This window comes from Terrapene carolina, unplaced genomic scaffold (genome assembly GCF_002925995.2).
Source record: "Terrapene carolina triunguis isolate 2854851 unplaced genomic scaffold, T_m_triunguis-2.0 Scaffold192, whole genome shotgun sequence".
NCBI classification, from domain to species: Eukaryota; Metazoa; Chordata; order Testudines; family Emydidae; genus Terrapene; species Terrapene triunguis.
Genome location: NW_020664543.1, coordinates 13778427 through 13798845, shown reverse-complemented (window position 1 = coordinate 13798845; position 20419 = coordinate 13778427). Strand labels below are relative to the sequence as shown.

Below are 20419 nucleotides of genomic sequence, written 5' to 3'. Positions count from 1 at the left end.
GACAGCATGCAGGACGGAAAGTGAAGAATACTGTATACTAAAGAGAATGCAGGGGAAATTTCGCTTAGCACAATGTAGTTAGCCAAAGTATAATGTAGTCAGGCTATCAAGCCGGCAGTGAGAGCATTCAGCAAATCAGACGGGGCTGAAGTCAGAATTCCAGACCTTGGCTGTTCATCTGAACACATTATGCCATAGAAACCTGTGTACATCATTTCAGATCAAATCTGTTATAGGGACCACACCAGTCATCCAGTTCTGATTACTCACCAGATAGAGTCTGTAAGCATCAATCCGCCTGATTGGCCCCCAGCACTTGTCTGTATCGTTATACTTTGTGCCATCTTCAACACCGCAGGAGTGATTGCCAGTTACGCTGCTGAGAATGGGGTGGCGGGGAGGGGAAAGAGAGGGAAACAAAAGGAAAACAGTAATTAACATCCCTCTGAATACACTAATTGCGTCTTCCTCTCCCCTCCAGTCAAAGAGAATGGGGCATGGTGGAGACACAGACATGCAGGGACTTTCCCCTGATCTTGCTGCTCTATCATAGGCCCCAGGAAACATAAACCACTCAGAATTATGTAACCATAGATAGATTCTTGGACTCTTTGCAATTATTTAAAAATGCAGGTGATGGGACTAGATGGTTGAAGTTACTAATAGTGGGATATAGAGACTTGCACCTCTAGGACACTATTTCAAATTGAGCCCAGAGCGAACTTGAACAAACGTCATTCTTCTCTGATAGTTATTGTTGCTTATGAGGAAGGAATTGGTCTCAGTCTAATTCTTAATGGACACCTATCCCTATCACAAAAGGACTCTACTGTCAGCCTAGCTGGCCACCTCAACCGACAGGCCAAGAACTTAGTAAGGATCACACCTGGGCATGGTCCTTGAATAACAAGCAAACACATGGGGGGGGGGGGTCAGCACAGTTCACACTGCTGCAACCAGTGCTGCATTAACCACGTGGGTAAACAGGACTTAGGTCTGGCACCAAAGTTGAATCTAAGTCAGGTCACGGGACTCTTCAGCCAATTAATGCCAGCTTAGCTGTCTCCAGTAAAGGAGGCGTCCAACCTCACTGCCCCATCTGTAAACGCCGATGACCTATTCTTGGGTCATCTCCCTCTCTGGCTTTCAGAAATCAAGGGCAAAACCAGGTCCACTGTATATTCGTTAGCCCTCCATCGCAGAAGCACCCACATGCAAAAGGATCTGTTCCATCCTCTATTGTTAGTGCACTAGATCCCTGGGCTTACAAAGAACTGCCATCACTCACCAGGTCACCTGCATGAGCGAGACTGGCACAGCAGCTGCGTAGATCGCTAGGTCCCCATAGAGGTAGATGATTATACAGAAGTAAAACAAGTTGACCCCCACTGTAAGAAAAGGAAATGCATTAATTGGAGGGCTGGGGCCAGGTGGGTCCTTGAACTCTGCTCCTAAAGGAGTCAGCGGTTCACATCACCTCCTTGCCAGGGGATTATTATTATTATTTCATTTTCGCCATCAATGCCCGTATTTATTTGGTGATAAATTTCATGCAGGTGAGAGGTGCCAAGCTAGCTGCACTGGAGGCTGGAATCTTCTGCCCACAGGAGATGTACAGCATAGGCAGAAGCAGTACAAGCTTCCTCCCACAGCCCTGTCAAAGCTTACCTCTGGCCCATTAAATCCCTGGCCTCTCCACTAAGATGGCCCACAAGGGAGACTAGTGACAATTGTGATGATGGCTTTGGTGCCACAGACACCCGCTTGCTAGAAAGTGGACTGAGTGCAACCAACTCCTTTCACATAAGCTACACGTCAGGTGGTGAAGGCCCTCTGAGATGGGACAGATATAAGCCAGCAACCTGAAGGTAAAAGGTGCCCTATTCAAGTAGGAACACCCAAGCCCATCCAGTTCTCTCTTCATTCTCCCCCACTCTTTAAATAAACTTATTCACTAGTGCCAGTGGCACAATTCCTGTGTGGAAATTGTCTCACTTGAAAGCGAGAAGTACCAAGCAACTGGAGAGGGAGGGATAGCTCAGTGGTTTGAGCATTGGCCTGCTAAACCCAGGGTTGTGAGTTCAATCCTTGAGGGGGCCACCTAGGGATCTGGGGCAAAAATCAGTACTTAATCCTGCTAGTGAAGGCAGGGGGCTGGACTCGATGCCCTTTCAAGGTCCCTTCCTGCTCTAGGAGATAGGATATCTCCATTAATTTATTTTAAGCTGAAATGCTCTGAGAGTCGAGTTGCACCCCTGGGATGCGACACAGCATCGAGGTAGTTTAAAGAAGACTGAAGACATGGACCATCATTGCAGAGTGGTCCTTTAGCATTGCACTGACTTGAAGCTCTGCACCTATAAAGCTCCTGAACTCCTCAAGAACTTAGAATGTCAGGGCTGGAAGGGACCTCAGGAGGTCATCTAGTCCAACCCCCTGCTCAAAGCAGGACCAATCCCCAGACCCCTAAATGGCCCCCTCAAGGATTGAACTTACAACCCTAGGTTTAGCAGGCCAATGCTCAAACCACTGAGCTGTCCCTCCCCCTCTTAGCCATGACATTTTAGTCATGCAGAGCTCCCAAGTTCTGCAGGGCTGAAGCTAAGCTTCTTTGGAAGGCTCCTGCAGAACTTATACACTTTGAGTTTAGTTTCAACCCTGTGGAGTGTGAAAACTAATTCTGCAGCACTTTTGATGATGTTAAATCTGAGTTTTACAAAAGTTTCACACATTCTCCCCTGCCCACAAAGCCCTTCATCACAACCAGGTTTGACCTGTCCTGCATTCAGCCGGAAGGAGGAAGACGAAATAGAAAACCTCTGCAACAAAGCTAGTTTTATGCACACAAAAAATCTTAATGGGGCACACACAAGAAACTCTGCTGTTATGAGCTGAGGATAAAGAGATGCCAAATTACAGTGCCCCAACTTTGAAGAAGTGGAGCCAAATGCCTCAGTCTAAACAATACAAAGTGAATCTCAACAGATTTTAGTTCAAAGGCAAGTGAGCCATGAAAAAGCATGCAACTGTTTCACTTTGGCAGGAAAAAAGAAAGCAGCAAGCATTAGAAGAGACGAGCGTGAGGAGAACACGATGTTTTGACAAGTCTGTGCACAGGACTGGGCATGATGAACTCAAGTTCAAACCCCCGGGATGCTAACTCCCCATGGCTTGGGCAAGTCACTTTATTTCGCTGTCTCACGTACGCTATCTGTAAACGAGGCTAGCACCACTGACTACCTTACAGGAGGGAGGATTAATGCTCATACAAGGCTTTGTAGTTTAGAAGCTCTACCATATATTTAGGTAATTCCACTGCACTCATCACTGTGGTATTTGGATGCTACATTCTGTACATTATTTGGTTTAGAGGGAGAAAGAAACATTCTAGGTTTTGTGGCTCACTTGATTAATGACCTCCTGTTTGGAAGGCACCTTCTCTGCCGAAAGAAATCAAAATATGGTCTATATTATTACAGCACCAGCATCCCCTACTCAAGTTTAAAAATTTCCCCCTCATGTCACTGGATCCTCCAAGATGGTACCTCTCACAGCTGAGGGGACAGCTAAAGGAGAATGTCAGACTCTCTCAAGATATATATGGGGGAATAGAAGGGAGGGGACTGGAAGAAAGTGGGGGGACGTGTATCTTGATGATATGCCTGAGGTACACTGGTGCTGAGATTATGTCCATATTACAGAGCCACAGAAGCGACCTCCAACCAGCTTTTCATTATAAACCTGATCTTGACCTTCTCTTCTAACTTTATTAAAAAGTTGTTTTTCATACATGTTCTGTAGTCACGGGAGGTTAGTTTTTCTTTTGGCAAAGTTTGAAAAATGAGGTCCTTCTCTCGGAAAAGTCTCTCTTCCACCCCCCCAACCGTCATATTTATTAAAGGGGAACTGCAGGTGCTCAGCCCCTCAGAAAAAGAGTCAGGCTATTATTCTAGAAACTCCCAATTTGGGTGATTTTTTTCCCTTCAGTTGTCCTGAAGGAGAACTAGTGCCTTGGGGTATTTTTAAGATGGTCACATAGGAACAGTCACTGTGTAACTTTGAAAACCATCAGATTCCAGGAGCAGGGGGAAGGACAGTTAAAAAAATAGTTAACCCTTTAGACAGAGCTGCTATTCAAGATGTCTCAGTTTTTAAAAATCAGTTTCCAGCCCTTTGTGTTGAAACGAGTCTTTAAAAAGTAAAGAGAAGGTTAGGGCTCAAAGTCTGATTTTCCTAGTAATCCCTCCACTTCTTCCCCATTCCGTTTCCATCCAGTGCAACCGTCCTAGTGGAAGAAGTGCCAACTCCCGCTTCTGATGACTGCCCGTGCAGTAGCTTTTATGCAGACTTTGTACTTCGTTCAAGAAACTTATGGGAATAAAGGGTTAAGAAGTTGGTGAACTTGAAACCCCAGATCCTTAAAAGTCTGACTTGCTGATCTCTGGGATGCAACCGTGCACCATCCTGGGTTCCTTTTGGTGCCCTGTGTTGTGCTCAGGCGGCTCAGCTCAAAGAAAATGCAGCGTTCCCAGCTTGACTTTCTAATCAGCGAAATTCAGGCAAGAGGTTCCCCCATCTTCCCTGACTGCAGGCGGACTTCAGTGTCAGTTCTGTTTATAAACTGCCACCGACCCTCCCTGATCGATACTTTCATTACTGGACACAAAACGGGAAGATCAATGACTTCCTGTAAGGACGGAGAATGATGAATGTGCACAGAATCTATTATTATGATAAATGACTCCCGGATCCCTGGCAGAGAGAGCTCAACATTGTGACCAGAGAGAGACAAGCTTCAGAGCAGGCTCCTTTAAAAGGAAATTGGTGGGGGCCCTTTATTTTTCCTTGCAGCCCAAACGTAAGTCAGCACCCTTCAGAAAACAGATGGAGAATCAGAGGTGGAAGATTTATCCCCAGCTTAACTCCGAGGTTTGCAGATTCACATCCTGTCAGATTGTTAAACCAGTCAAGGGAACTGAGCAGAGAATTCATTAGCAACAACGGGGTTTTTCCTTTTAACAGGCCAATGTGTCTCATTGGTAGGAATTTGTGACAACCCCCCACCCTCTCTCCAATGGCCATAGAGCCCCCCGACATCTCATCTCTGACTGTGCTACACAGCATCTGGATCCAAACATCAGAGACAGTTGCTAATGGTACAATCGCAGAGGCTAATGCTTTGAGCTAGTATTTTCAAACTCTAGCTTCTGACAGCCTAGATTTCTCATTCCCTAACCAATAACCAACTGATCACTGCACAACCCCCTCATTCAGGGCCCTTTGATCTCTGTGGAGCCTTTCAAATGACTGGTGTGCTATGACAGTCTACAGAGAGGCATGTTTAACTTGGCTTGTCTCTGATCTCTTAGGTTTGAGCTTTTCTAGCAAAAACAGTGGGGCACCTTTGAACAGGAGCTGAGCAATAGTACAGGATCAGGCTATGACTTCTGACCAGGGAGGGAAAGCAGCAAATGAGTCACAGCTCCCCCATGAACAGTTAACTAGGTCGATCTCCTGTCTTATCTGGAAGTCACAGTGTTTTCATGCTGTGTTCTGTGGCAGCACCACCTGACTTCCTGAAAGAGCTCTCATCCCATCATAGGGACCCTAAATATTTTTGGAACGGGCCCTAGCATCTAACTCTGATAACGCAAACTAAAAATAAAACTTTAAGAAAGGGGATAAAATGTAAAGCATTAAGCAAGTAATACGGCATTGCTAGGAAATTTACGTGTAGTTTTTCTTACTCGGGTTAGAAGAGAAGTACATGTACACCCAGCACCCTCTACTGGGAGACGCTGCCTCTAACATCAGTGATTACAGCTTAAGATCAGCTGCAGCCTCCTAGAATGTAGCCTCCCTTATAAACCCCCCTTCTCCAGTACTAGGTATTGTAGTCACCATCATCTTCTCTCCAATACACTTGAAGAGGTTTTGCCAGCGATTTGAAATTTGCGCATGCACTGGCTGACCTGTTGCCCCCTTTCTGCAACATCCCCTTAATCTAGCAGGCTACACCTGCCGATATAGACAAGGATCCAAAACAATACTGCTAGGCAGCACGTACACAGCACTCTTCCTCTTCAAAGTGCTTTACAAATATTAATCCCCAGACCACTCCTGTGAGGTAGGTAAGTATTAGCCTTGTTTCGCAGCTGGGGAAACAGCCACAAGCAGAGAGACTTGCCCCGAGGTGCAGCAAATCAGTGGCAGAGCTGGGATTAGACGCTCCAGGGCCAGGCTCAGACCACACCGCTCGTCTGCCACCATTAGAGTGGGGGCACTTAGAGATCTAAGGTGGGAATTTCAAAATAGCTAAGTGAGCTAGGAGCACAAGACCCGCTGAAAGGATTCCCATGCACTTTCAGTGGGACTTGTGCTCGCAAAGGACTCTGGTGCTTTTGAAAATGCTCCCCAACCCCGATCCTGATTCTCCGTTGAACTCAATGGAGTTATATTAGCATAAAACTGGTGTAATGCAGTGGAAAAGGCAGCCCATTGTGTGCTGACAAAAATACCGGTGAACAAAGGAACATGCCATTCACAAGACATTTGGCTGCAAGAGATCAAAACTGTACACCGTGGCATCTGTCTGATCTTTTCGGGCTCCGCATGGTATTTCTTCACTAACACACTATGCTCTGAGTGTCATCACTCTTGTTTTCTATGGTTTGTATCTCTATAATGTGAGATTGCAATATAAAGCTATATTAGCTACCTTTGTATGGTTTTCTTATTTCATTCTAGTTATAGATGTGTTTTCTGTCCCACAATAAAAAACATTTAATACAAAGACAAGATGTCTGCATCCATCAGGTGTGCACAGGGACCCATTCGGACTGAAGCTCAGGATCAGAGAAGCCCTAGAGATCACTTACCCAGCCACAGTCAAGTGCTCTCAGAAATGCTCCTCACTGACCTCCTTCCTTTAGACTGAAGCTAACTGAGCGGGGAAATGTTTGGTGTGCTGCATCTTAACAGTGTCACCAAAGTGAGAGCAGCGCACTTGCTGGCTCTGCTACTGTGGACCACGTTTGCAGAGGATACAGAGAGAGGAGGCGCGCAATCAATGCGTGAAGAGTCAGGGCCAGAGCAGTCATGCTGGGCAGAAGCAACTGTTACTCCTACAATCTTTATACTCTCCTGTGCTAAGGGAAATCTGCCCATTATGCTTCAAGACTTTTTTGGCTAAACCTATTTCAGCCTCTCTGCCCTTCCTTACCTAGATTCTGGTGTAGTTCCCTTGGCTGGGTTGGAAATGAATCCATAACATCTCATTCTCTGCAATTGTAGTGGAGGACAAGCAGTAACAAAAATCCTACAAAAAGGTGTTTGGGGATGAGGGGCATGTTTGGCTGGAACTGTCAAGTCGTCAGAATCAGGAGGTTTGGAGGGACCCCAGAACTGAGAGCAGCAGCTGCTTCCACCACCACGTTACAAGTGCCCAGATTTAAGGAACAATGACGCCTACTACCCCATTCAGGAAGATCTTTGGGAACCCTTGAGAAAGTGAGGTAGTTACCTTTATTGAAGAACATAGAGGCCATCTGACCCATTTCCACCCTCTCGGTGATTTCAAAGATATTGGGTGAGCCACGTCTCTCTGCAAGTTGGAAAAAAGAAAGTTCCACTCACTCTTCTTGATGAGCCAAAGGAAGGACAGGCACCATCTGGGGACATCTCATCTATCCTGGTAACACCATCCAGGATACATACACCCCTGCCATACAGTCTCCACACAGTTTATAGGTTTCCAAAGCAAGACATTTATGCCTCGGTGACCAGATGGAATTGTTCTAGGTAAAAGGGGAAAGAAAAAGCTGCTTCTGTTTGGAAGCAACAGAGTAAAACTAGTCCATCTTGAAAGCCATAATGGCATGAACTAGAAGAGAGCTCATGGGATGTGGAACTCATCTGTCACTAAGGGCTTGTCCATTCCAAAATAACAGTTCTTGAACAACTCCATGAGTGGATACTCTTATTCTAGAATAAGAATGTCTTGTTCCTGTTTAGCTTAATCCATTTTCCTGGAGCTGTTCAGGAATGGTTATGGTGCTTTAAATTCAACCCTATCTTGATCCAAATTAACTTTCACCCTGAGGGCTAGTCTACACTTGAAAGGTGGAGGAGAAGAGTCTTACTCCACTTACAAGAGGGCAGTTGTAAAGGGTTTGGTTCCCACAGAAGTGGGAGAGGCCTTTCCTTCCCTATTAGCGAGCAAGTGGCAGCAAAAGCTGGATACTTACGAACTGACAGGATAGGCCGCGTCTCTGATCGTGCATAGCCATCTGGGAGGAGAACATCACTATCAGAGACCCCAGAAGAAGAATCTTCATCGTCGTCTTCCTAGAAGGTGGGAAAATGAGTGCAACTGTCCAGCTCTGCTCTGTGATGTCTGCTACCTGATGCACAGCTTGTGGCAACAGTACAAGGAGGTTGAAACAACCCAATGAAATAGCCTCACTTCCATGTGCTCATAGCTAAAGAAAGGGGGACTGGAAGGTACAGACCAGTGAGCACATGGGGAGATGGCAGGGAACCATATTTCCTGGTCTTGGAATGTGGGGAGGGCACTCTGGGAATGAAGGACAACACTAGCAGGGCATTAGGAGGTTAATGACGAAGTGAGCGACTCTTTTTCTGGGCGGGACATATACACAAGAGCAGAAAGTCCATTCAGTGAAATCATAAAGGCACTAGCAAGCTTGATGCAAGGAGTTTGTAGATTTGGTATCCAGACTCACCGTGTGGGCACCAGATTACATTTTCTTAAAAACCCAAACCTTTGCATTTCCCTCACTAGGCAGAGCCGGAAAACCCACTCCACAACTTCACCCCACCTACTGACCGCGATTGAAGTCTGACCAAAAAATGATGCCTTGTACAGCGTCATGAAGGCCATTAAACCCAGGAGCAGACAAACCCAGAGAAGGAGTAAATTCTACAGTCAGGACAGAGGCCAGAGAGAATGCCCAGCAGAAGTCTCTAGAATACAACCCCAATGACTGATAACAAGAGCATTCCAGCTGGATCAACGGTGGCCTGCAGTGGCTGGATCTCACATAATTTATAGATCTTAACGCACCTTGAATGATGGATTGCTCTCCCCAACTCCTCTAAACAGCATCTCAGGCCAAGACCAGTAGTATGAAATTGGGAGACGTATGGGCAGGGTTGGGGATTTTTAAAGCAGGAAAAGAAAATCCTGGGTTTTATGAGCAATACCACAGAGAACGACTGTATTTTATATGAAGACGTTAAGTACAGTGGAAATTTATTCCTTTATTAGACTTACTAATGAGGCGAGGCAGAGCCAGCACAGTAATCTGAGGAGAGCCTTTAGGGACTGAAGAATGATAGAGATTGGAAAATAAAAGGCCATGACACAAACCTTGTGCTTTTCCATTTTCTTCCAACGCAGCTGGGCGTTAGCAGCGGCCATGGCTTCCATCACAAATGTTGTAGTCATGTAACTAGAAGGGAAATTAAATTTAGCAATTACTAAGACAGCAGAATAGATCACTGCAAATTACTTTGACTGGGCTTTCCGAGGGCGACAGGCTATCCATAGCTCTGGGTACGTGCTGCAGACTCCAAGCTGTTGCCGAGTAAAGAACGAAGAAGCACAGAGGAGATTTTCTAGGGTTTGGGGATTCTTACATTTCTTATGTGAAGTTAGTGTTGGAGAGATGCTGGACTGACAGCTCTGGGAAATGAAGCATCTTTTGTATGGAACAGAGAACAATGCAGACAGTGGCAAAGCAAGATTCTGCACTATCCCGCTAGTACATGGGACCATATGTAGAAGCAAGCGTCTCCGTGGCCCATTCAGCCCTGGGACTCTGATGAGAGTGCCCCACAGGTGTCAATTGGGATGCTGTGCTGCTAAGAGCTGGACTGAGACAGAGTTTAACAACTCTAATCTCGTAACCTAGAAGTTCTCATGCAGTAGTGAAAACAATGGCACAGAGCCCTAAGCATCGAATTTTGGAATTTTTGGACTCCTTAGATCAGTGATCCCCAACCTTTTTCGTCTGGCAGGCGCCGGACGACGAGCCACCGAGGACTGTGGCCGGCGGACGAGCATCCGCCGAAATGCCACCGAGAAGCGGCAACGTCAATAGGCGTCGCTGCCGAAATGCCGCCGACAAGCAGCGGCATCCAATCAGCAGCATTTTGGCAGCGACGCCTCTGGATGACGCTGCTTCTCGGCGGCATTTTGGCAGATGCTCGTCTGCCGGACAGTATGCGGGCGCACATAGATGCCCTAGCGGGCGCCATGGCACCCACGGGCACCGCATTGGGGACCACTGCCTTAGATCCACAGGCAGGATTGAATCCTGACAGGGATGACCCAGTTCTTCACCTTTCCAACTCAGATAAATGAAGTATTGTGTAGTTCACTGTGTGAAGGGTCTCTAGGGTGAGACCTTCTAAACCAGAGTCCTGTCTGTTATGTGTAGCTACTAAAGATCCCCTAGCATGTTTTGTATGAGTAGGGGTTTGTCCCAGCGCCCTTTACCAGCATTCTCCCCTTCCTCTTTTTGTACAGGGAGTTCTACCTCAGTTTGCTGCTGTCCTTCAACCCAGAGATGGTTGCATTTCAGTATGATGCAATTTGGGATGTAAGGCACCACACAGATGTAAAATATTCATAAGAGTACTTCCTTATTCCTGTTTCGCAAGAATAGAAACAGGCAAGAGTATGTTTTTTCTTTTGTAAACTAAAAACTTGGAGACAGTTGTGGTGGCTTCATGGTATATTATCACATCCAGGAGACGATCTCTTTTGCTGTTTGTAAGTATTTTTGTTTAAGCATCTGGGGCCTGGTAGACCCATTAGTCTCACCCAAAATGCTTGTGTAAAAACACCTTAAAACAGCAAAATAAAACCATAATTAGGTGCAAATATCAGTAAATAACAGGAGCCTTTTATTTCTAAGATTATGTCAGAGGTGATCAAACTTTGACCAACCAAAAATGCACTGGAAATTTGTCAGGAGCATGAAGCCTGCAACTAATTCGCATAAATGGAGCAGGCATCTGCCTATATCTCCAGTACGGGTATGGCCCACAGGTTACATGCTACCCCACTACAATGGGGGCAGGCTTCTTAGAGGAAGATGGAGCATCACATGGTAAAGTTTGTAATCCCGAGTCAGTTTCCCCCATCTGCAAAGTGGGAATAATACATACTTCCTTTCCTCACAGTACTGTTGTGAGGCTTAATCTTTTGGTGGCTGTAAAACACTGCAAGACCCTCAGAAGGAAGGTGTTACTGAAGGGCAATGGTTTATTATTGTTGCAGATTTCAGAGCAGCAAGCAAATCACAGGACATACACCTCCAATTTTGCCAGTGACTGTAGAAGAAGGAGTTAAATAACGAGAGGGAACTTTTTTTAACCCAATGCCAAGGAGATGGCTAGAATCACTCGCCCATCGAAGTCCCAGTTCACCATTACAATCTGCTTTGCCGCTTTCAGGAATGGATTGTCATTGTCTCGGCTAAATGACCATTTTAAGGTTTCTTTCCCCTCTACCGCCCTTTTAAGTAAAACTAAAATCAATCTTATTTAAGGCTCAAAAACAGTTTCTTACCGCTTCACGGACTGAATTCATTTATTAAGTTCAAATGAGAAATTAGGTTTGCAAGGATAAAAGTATTGCAGCCCCTTCCTGGACTTCACATAATGATTGCCCATGTAGACTCTCACTGCACTGAAGGTTCTCTAGAGGTTATTAAGGAGTCAGAAGCGCAAACGCAGGAATGAAAGCAACAGGGGAAATAGGCTCACAAAGCACTTAGCACCAGTGGGTGACATTTCAAGGTTGGCACAAGAGCATCATGGATGAGCCAGCAAAATTTGCACCCCCTGCTGGCACTAAGATATAAACTGAGGAAGAACCAAAGCAGATGGTAGGGAGCTCTGTACATGGGCTTCATGCTTTGGAAATAAGGTTTTTAAAAAGATTGCATCTGAATCCAACAGTCACTTATACTTCCAGGATTTATGTCGGTCAATAATAATTAACCAGAGTTTTATAGAGCCTTTCTTTCTCAGATTTATTGCAGTTTACAAATATTAAGCCTCAACACACCTGGGGGTTTACAAAGATCATTTCATTCACCACTGAAATGCAGTGAAACATGGACTCTGTTTAATAGCCAAACAGCACAGGGCAGGAAAAAGTTGTATCCAATCAAAACTGCAGAAGGAATTTAGATTGGCCAATGGAGTTCCCCATAACAGAATTTGGCCAGAACACCAGGATTAACATCCTAATACTCTTACAAAAGTGAGAGGGGACCTTTCATGAGCACCAGTGATCCAGACAAGGCTTTACATCTCATCAGAAAGAGGACACCACCAACTACTGGAGTCTCCAGGTTGAATGTGTAGATCACACAACTATAGCAACAGCCCTTAGCTCCACCTCCTGTGCTGCAACTACTGCACCAGTGCAGAGGAAACCAAGCTGAAGTCTGGTCAACTTCAAGTCAGCCTCAGGGTTTCCAAGATCCCAGACTGGTGAAGGGGAGGAATGAGGTAGGCATAGTTTTACAGGAAGTTACTTCCTCCTGGTAGCAGATGGGAGATTCAGCAACTCGCAGATTGTGTAATCACTACCGAACTGCGCTCCTCTGCAACTCTACTTGGGCATCTGCTTAAATTGCTTGTGCCCAAGAGCCATGGGGTAGATGGGTTTGAAGGACCCAGGTGATCTTTTGATTATTCTAATGTCTTCTCAGTGCAACATACCTAAAAGGTTATGATCCATACACAGAAGGGATTGACATATATGGAATTTCTAACCTGAGTCAATCCAGTCCAGATTCAGTTCTAAAGCCAGAGCATGCGGATTCTGCAGACTCAGAGCAAAATTTGAAAATTCCATTTGTCTGTGGTGAATAAGTAGCCTTCCCTGTTAAGCATGGGTGCCAAAGACTGTGACGTTAACCTTCCAAATGGAAGTCAGTGCAGAGTTGCCTCCCCGAATCTGCAGGCAGACAGAGCTCCAGTGCCCCTTGCTCAGAACCCTGCCAGGAGCCAAAGTGAAATTGACATGACAGGTCAGTTTCACGGCCACCATTCAAAATGCAGTCAGCAGAAATGAAATTGTCAGGAATCACATCAACTTTGTGATGCTGCTGGCGACTGGGAAAGATTCACTAGCAAAGAGACAAGCGCTGGAGTTATCCCTGCGGGAGGAGGACAACCCCAAAAACAGAGGCTGGTGGAAGGGTAGAGTCGTGAAGCTCATGCTTCAGGGTTTCAGCTGCCCACCTGCAGGGGTCTGGAGGGGATTTCCCTGCCCAATATATTCTGGAAGCCTCAGGGATGGCCATGGCTGGAGATGGGAGATTGGGTGTAGCGGGCCAGAGCTCTGATGTGACATGGAGCATTCTCTCTCTCGGGTACTTTGGCTGGCTGGTTCCTGCTCAAATGCTCAGGTCTAACTGATCACCATATGTGGGGCTGGGAAGGTATTTTCCCCCCGGTCAGATTGGCAGTGAGCTTGGAGGTTTTTCACTTTCCTCTGCAGTGTGCGGGTGTGTGTCACTTGCCAGAATCATAGTTTTCCTGCTGGGGAGGGGAGTGGGGGAAGCCTTGGGCACTAGCGCACCTCAGTCTCTCCTAGTCTCTGCCTGTAGCACATAATAAACTAGTCTCCCATGGGCTGTAATGCTTTGGTCTAATTTGAGTTGCTGGGTTTAGAATGTGAGTGCTGGGTGGCATTGGTGGCCAGTGATACACAGGAGGTCAGAATAGATGATCTGGTGGTCCATTCTGGCCTTAAACTCTATGAAGACCCTCTGCCATGCAGCAGCCAGAAGGCTCTAGAACGGGCAGTGGAGACAAAGTCCTCTCCCTTCCACCAGCTAGAGGAGATGTAGCTCCATGTTGCAGACATCCATTAGCCAGAAAGTTAATATTAAAACTACAGCCTCTAAACAGGATCCAGGTGCTACACAATTGTGAAATCCCAGCAGCTGGGTGGCAGAGTGGCTGGGCTCCTCACCAGCATGCTGCTCCCAATTTCTTACATGTAACCCTTAGAATAAAACCAAACCACACTCCCAGCATGCTGAAGATAGGCAAAGAGAGACACCAAAAACCTACCTCATGAAGCCCAGGAACATTATGAGAATGAGGCTGACGAGCCAGCCAGCGGTGGCAAAGGCCTTCGGCATGGTTAGGGCTCCCGTACCAACGATAAGGTTGAACATGTAAACCAGGCCGACCTGCAATCATCCAGATAATCCGCGTTAGAGTCTGCAGCCGCCCTGGGGATCAGCTAAGATAACTCGCTGACATGGCAGGTTGTGTGTGGGGAATGTGATCTGTGTGCATGTCTAGGAAGGATAAGCACAAGGTAAAAGTAGATACAGGTGGAGGGGAACACTCAGAGCCAGAAAGGTCATGCAGTGGATTAGTGCACTAGCACAGCACAGCACTAGTCGGGGTTGATGCTCCCCCTAAATTGGTTCTATTTGCAATTTATGGAATGTTAAAAAAAAAAAATCAATAGAATCTTGAATAGACATTTGACTACATCACAATCACCCCACATTACGACAATTTAGTACCACAATCTCCTCTGAGGAGAGCCCCAGGTCCATACATGCAGGAGTTGCTATGGGTAAGGAATGGGATGCACGGATAGACTTGTACGGTAGAAGTCTGCACTCCTGCCTGCACTATGCCTAGTTGAGGCCAGAACGATCCAACCTGATTTTCATGAAGCATGAAATTCATTTAATTATATTTTTTAAATGAAAGGAAATAGGAATTTACTGGCTGGATAACCAATCAACAGCTAGGGAGAGAAGGCACCTTCCAGCCACCCTGGGCAGAGTCAGGCACTGAGACTGTGGGGTTACATACAAGTCTCATAGGCTCCAGGGATTAAATCTTTGCTGACTAGCAGGAATGCAAGAGGCACCATCACCACACACAGGCTGCCATAGTGAAGTCAGTATTTAACCTGAAACCGAAAGTCTGGAGCTGAAATAGCCTGAAGCACTAGACACTTTCAACTTCCATTGTCCTACCACCATTCTTCGTAAAGTATGGCTGAGCCAGCAAAACCAGATCTGCTGACCAAAGGAGACTGGCCTCCAAGCATCATGTGACCTATACTATTGAACAATCCTTGTGGTTGGAAGCCCTCAGCTTGATGCACATAATTCTCTCACTCAGCATCTTTGTGCTTGAAAGCCCAGAGAGAGAGGGGCCCTTTGAAACAAAAGAGAATGGATTGTGTCATGATGTGGTCCACTCATGTTTCCTCAGAGTCAAGCACTTCCAAGATACAAAGTGCATCTGAGGCCGAATCTAAACACAAAAAAAGTTGCACTGGTTTAACTAAAGACGCAATTTTAAACTGATTTAGTTAAAACAGTGTAACTCTGTGTGTGGACACCCTTCAATTGATTTAACCTGGCTTATGTAGGTGTAGATATAGCCAGTTTTAAATCAATGTAAGGGTGTTCACACAGGGATTTGCACTGGTTTAATGTAGACAAGCCCTGAGAGTTGAAAACTGGTCAAAGTGACTGCCAGATTGGAGGCTAGGAAATAATTTTCCTATATGCTACATGACTGAGGACTTCTGCCTTCTTCCTCTGAGGCACTGAGCAGGGATCGTAGAAATGGTGGACAATTCCTCCACAACCTACTCCCTTCCACTCCACAAGGACTGGTCTATCCTATTTCCTGTTTCTGTTCTAAACTGTTCCCACTTCAGTCACATGTAGTGCTTAGGGTCACCACAATGCAAGTGGTGGAAAAGAAACAGATCCCCACCTGCTCTGCTAAAAGAGGAAGATGAAGACTGAGCAAAGGGAGGGGACTCTGCCCTCCCATTCTTAATGCAAACATGGTATGGGACACACCCCGAGAGTCTCCCCGCTTCCTTGTAAGATCATATGAGAATTTTTGTGCAAATGAGGGAGAAATCCACATGTAGTGCTTGGGGTGGCCAGAGATCATAGGAGCCACGCTTGGAGACATCATCCTAAACACAACGCAAAGCCTTTTTTGTTACGCTCACAACGAGACACTACACCTTTTCACTGTTCAAGCATGAACATCAGCTGGTCCCCCAAAGGACTAAAATGCAGCCTTCCCGGTTTGCAGAAAGGATCTTGTCACTCAGTTGGCAGGCTGTCATTTCCTGCATACATCCCCTTGTGTTCGGAGTGCCCAGGGGCCTGACTCACTCTGCAATGAAGGACTCTTGGACAGAAACCCAGGTGATTTTTCTTGGCTTTGGTTGAACAGATGCCAAGACTGGCATCATGTTACTGTCCTCAGACTCTGGGGCAGTGAGAGCCCTGCATCCTGAGAGGAAATGAGATAGCTACAGTTCCCTAGAGCTCAGACTCCAGGAGATTTCTGCAACACTAACATTTTGAACTATGCATGTAGTCAGAAAAACAACATCCCAGGGTTCCATAATCCCCCTCAATGGCAAAAATCAAATTGGGTTGGTTTACTAGTCAAAAGATGATTTTGCCAAAGTCAGTACTGAAAATTCACTTAAAATGGGGAAATCAAAACCCATTAAGAAGAGAGTAGATTTCCTTCTCAACATTGGTGAACCAATACTAAAGCTTTCAGGACCTAAATGTTTCTGCTCTTGGCAAGTCACAAAATACTGGACCTTGAAAGTGAGCATGACAACTACTTTATTAGTGGGTTTTTTAAATGCTGACTATGAAAAAATGTCAATAGTTGCAAGACAAACATTTAAAAAGGTACCTCTGCACCAATTCCCTATGCTAGCAACGTCTGAGAAGTTCATGCTATTAGTGCCATTTGTAGTTCAAGTTAAAAAAAAGTGACTTCATCTTCTCTCACATAATATTTTCTCCACCTGAGTCAACTGGAATCACTTGGACATGAAAATGCTTAAGACTACAAGACTATGCAAAAGCACAAGACTCAACAAAAATTATCAAAAAACTGTAATCGGACAGGAAATGCTTTAAAATCAGGTTTTTCTGATTACTGTGTTGCTGCCCTGTTCCCTTCGCCTGCTTTTAGCTGCCAATTCTCTTATGAGCATAATGCCCAATTCTACCCTCAGCTTTTGAGGGTCCCTAGACTCGAGATTAATGTTTATAGCATTTGAAAGTTGAGATTCCTGGATCTCAGGTGGTGGAAAGCATTTGTTCTATCTTTAATAGGTCTTGAGATAACCACTAAGATCGCGTCAGAAATGAAGCTCTGGGGAAGTAATATGGGGTAGTGACAATTTTATGAACCCCATTAGATAAAAAAAAAAAAAAAAAACAGCATTTCTGGTGGTATACAGAACTAATTGCTAGCATTGTGGGTTCATGAAATATCTGATCTTAAAATGGTTACTAGTGCCTCAGACTAGCCAGGCATTTTTAATATGCAGGAGTTAATACAGCAAATCCCACACTTCAGAATAGTATTTTAGATTCCTGAGTATACTCTGCCATTTATATCATCAGCGTAATAAATCAAGAAATCCAAATTTAACTACTAATTTTGAGATTATGCATAAGAAAGAATAGACTCTAGCTTATGCTCACATAGCTGTATTGTCTTTGCAGGGCCCAGGCTGAAGAGAAGTCAGGTCTAGTGTTCCGAGCACAAGGCTGAGAGCCAGAAATACTTGAGATTCTAATCCCTGCTCTGGTAGTGACTGTCACTTTACTTCAATGCCTCAGTTTCCCCATCTGTAAAATGGATATTATACTTACCTACCTCATAAAGGATGCTGTGAGGACTGATCATTTGGGACATCCCATTGAAAAATCATGTCTGTCTGATTTTTTTTTTTTAATTTATCATTGTTACAATTAACATGTAAGATGACTAACAAACAGATCAGAGGAAAAAAGGTTTGCCCCCTTAAGCTTTCAGTTTGTTTTTTTTATATTTGATAATGCTTTGTAGATAGTGAATTTCAGCATCCCACACAGCTGCACCTATTTGTGCAAGTCTTTCACACAGGATCAGGGGAGAGGAGGAAAACTTTTTTTAAAAATGTGGATGTAAAACCATAAAAATGGGCAAGAGGGCAGGTGTAGTATCAAACTACCTGTAACTCATTTTTTCAATCAATTAAGTATCAGGTTGACAGTGTCCCTTTAAGATTTGTAGAGTAACTGGCGATGTAAAACAATATGCAAATACTAAGCATTCTAACTGATTATTTAAAACTAGTTTGTATCAGTGAACAGATGTGTCTCAAAAGACATATGGACCAGAGACACGCAGAAAGGTGATGCCATTTTCACATTTCTGACCATAAATACAGGTGAAAAAAGGACCAAGCCAAACTTAACATATAAAGTCTGAAAGACAGGATGAAAGTTCTCTAAGCTAACTCACCAAACTCTAGATACTTTCAAACTCCCAAGTGGCCCTTGTTGTGGTAATTCAAACCAAGATCCCTTGGGCAACAAGCTAAACATGTTCTACTGCCCTTATCCTAATATCTTCTAGCATTCCTTGCAACTTTGCCATTGATTATCTTGTTCACTGGGAATCAGGAAGATATAAGTAACAACATACCCTGAGAGTAAGCAGGTTGTGAAGATAAGACACTGAACAAACAGCAGTGGTGAATCCCAGTGGTAATACTCACATAAGGAGAGTACAGCTCCCCTGTGTCGGTAATGCCACCCGCCATGTTTGAGGCTAGAGGGGCCTGGAACGGAGAAGCAGGTATCTTCTGTCTCTGCTACACCTGGCCTAAAGAGACAACATGTCCAAGACTGGTTATCATTAGCAGCAGCGGCTCATGATGCCACTGAAAGACCGATGGACAACCCATTACTGTAAACAGATGAAGATTTGAGCAGAATTGCAATTGGGACTCTGTCCTGCCCTGGGATATGAGCACACCTCCAGATGCCCCCTCCTCCAACACACTGTCCTGACATCTCCGTTCAAAATTCTTTACTGCTTTGACAAAGTGCACAAATGTTATCAGATAGCCCTACTCTTTTCCCCTGCACATCAGATACCTACCAGTTACCAACTGCAAGAAGCCAGCAGTGCAAGACAGGAGCAGATCATTCCATAATTGTCCTGTTCTGTACACTTCCCCTGAAGCTCTGCTATGGGCAACTATTGGAGACAGGATACTAGGCTAGATGGACTCTGCCCTATTATGGCAACTCTTATGGAATGTACCAACCTTACTGAAACGGCCACCAAACCTGGGATTTCCACTAACCCACTCAGCAGGAAAACAATGGTTCTATAAAGGATGATCTAATCATACCATCACCCAAATAATAATCAATATGCTTTAGAAATATACTGCCATCACATGAGTTATTCTGCAGATTGCTACAATAAAAAACACCCAACAACCCCAATCTCTCTCCATATACTTTCCAAAAAACAGCCAGCCAACATTCTGAATGTAGAAACAGAATACATTGAATTATACATACCTAGGCCTCCAAAATAAAAGCATTTGGGGAACTTCACAATAGCTATAAAAGCATTTGAAAAAAAGCCCTCTGAAGAATTTATAAGCCATTAAATGATTACAAATTTTCCAATAAAATCACTACTCCAGTTACTTGAGAACTTAATCTAACTCACCTTACTATATAGGAGAAAAGGTTTGGGCCCTGTCTTAACAACCAACTACACCAGCTGGCAAAAATTATCAGTACAAACCTCCTCCTAGCCCAGGCACAGAAGAATATTCAACTTCTGGCACCACCTCAATCACAACAGTAAACATCCCCTCCTCCCCCCACAGCAGCAGAGTAGTAGAGGATGAAAAGCTAAAATCAGCTAACAAATATAACCCACTCCTAGATAATGATCCTGTTCTGGACATGACAATATTAATCTCCAGTTCAATGGAGCAAACAAACCCACCCAAGATAGTGATGCTAAAAACACTACAGCAAAGCCTAAAACAGAACAAAACCAAGGGAGACTGCTACAGAGCCATGCTCAGAATTATCAGGCCAGCAGACATCTCATCATAGAAAAATGTGCAAATCTAAGGCAGACTCTCCTCAAATGCCCAGTGACAATAAAATAGAGGTGGGAACAAGGAGAGACAAAGCAAAGAGAAAACTCATGTGACACAGACTGATTTGGAGACACCTTCTACTTCTTTGTCCAAAATACAACCCAGGAGGGGGGAGATGAAAGGGAAACATCCCACTGACAAATATCCACACAGCAGACACACCCCATTTCACCAAGAGAGACCCCACCCCTTATATCCCACCCCAGTGACCACGTGTTCCATCCCACCCCCAACCCTCCACATGAGACCTCCCACCCCAGAGCCCCCACAATACCCAACCCCCAGCTCCCACCCCAGAGCCCTCACACTGCCCGAGCCCCCCACCTCCCACCCCACTTCCAAACTCCCCACCTCCCACCCCAGAGCCCCCCC

The 20419-nt window shown here is 45.1% G+C and overlaps 1 protein-coding gene across 2 annotated transcripts in view; it reads right to left on the bottom strand.

The window, feature by feature from the left end:
* Positions 1-20419, bottom strand: part of TMEM104 (transmembrane protein 104) — a 67241-nt gene that overhangs the window by 46252 nt on the left and 570 nt on the right. The window contains exons 2-8 of one of the 2 annotated variants that reach the window (XM_026654415.2): positions 18632-18738; positions 14125-14246; positions 9392-9473; positions 8247-8346; positions 7523-7603; positions 1289-1388; positions 271-379 (exon numbers count right to left, since the gene is read on the bottom strand). In XM_026654415.2, coding sequence (XP_026510200.1) covers positions 271-379; positions 1289-1388; positions 7523-7603; positions 8247-8346; positions 9392-9473; positions 14125-14246; positions 18632-18676 — 639 coding nt within the window. In that variant the 5' untranslated portion in view covers positions 18677-18738. The remainder of the gene's footprint in view (positions 1-270; positions 380-1288; positions 1389-7522; positions 7604-8246; positions 8347-9391; positions 9474-14124; positions 14247-18631; positions 18739-20419) is intronic. The other variant, XM_026654416.2, reaches the window with a different exon arrangement.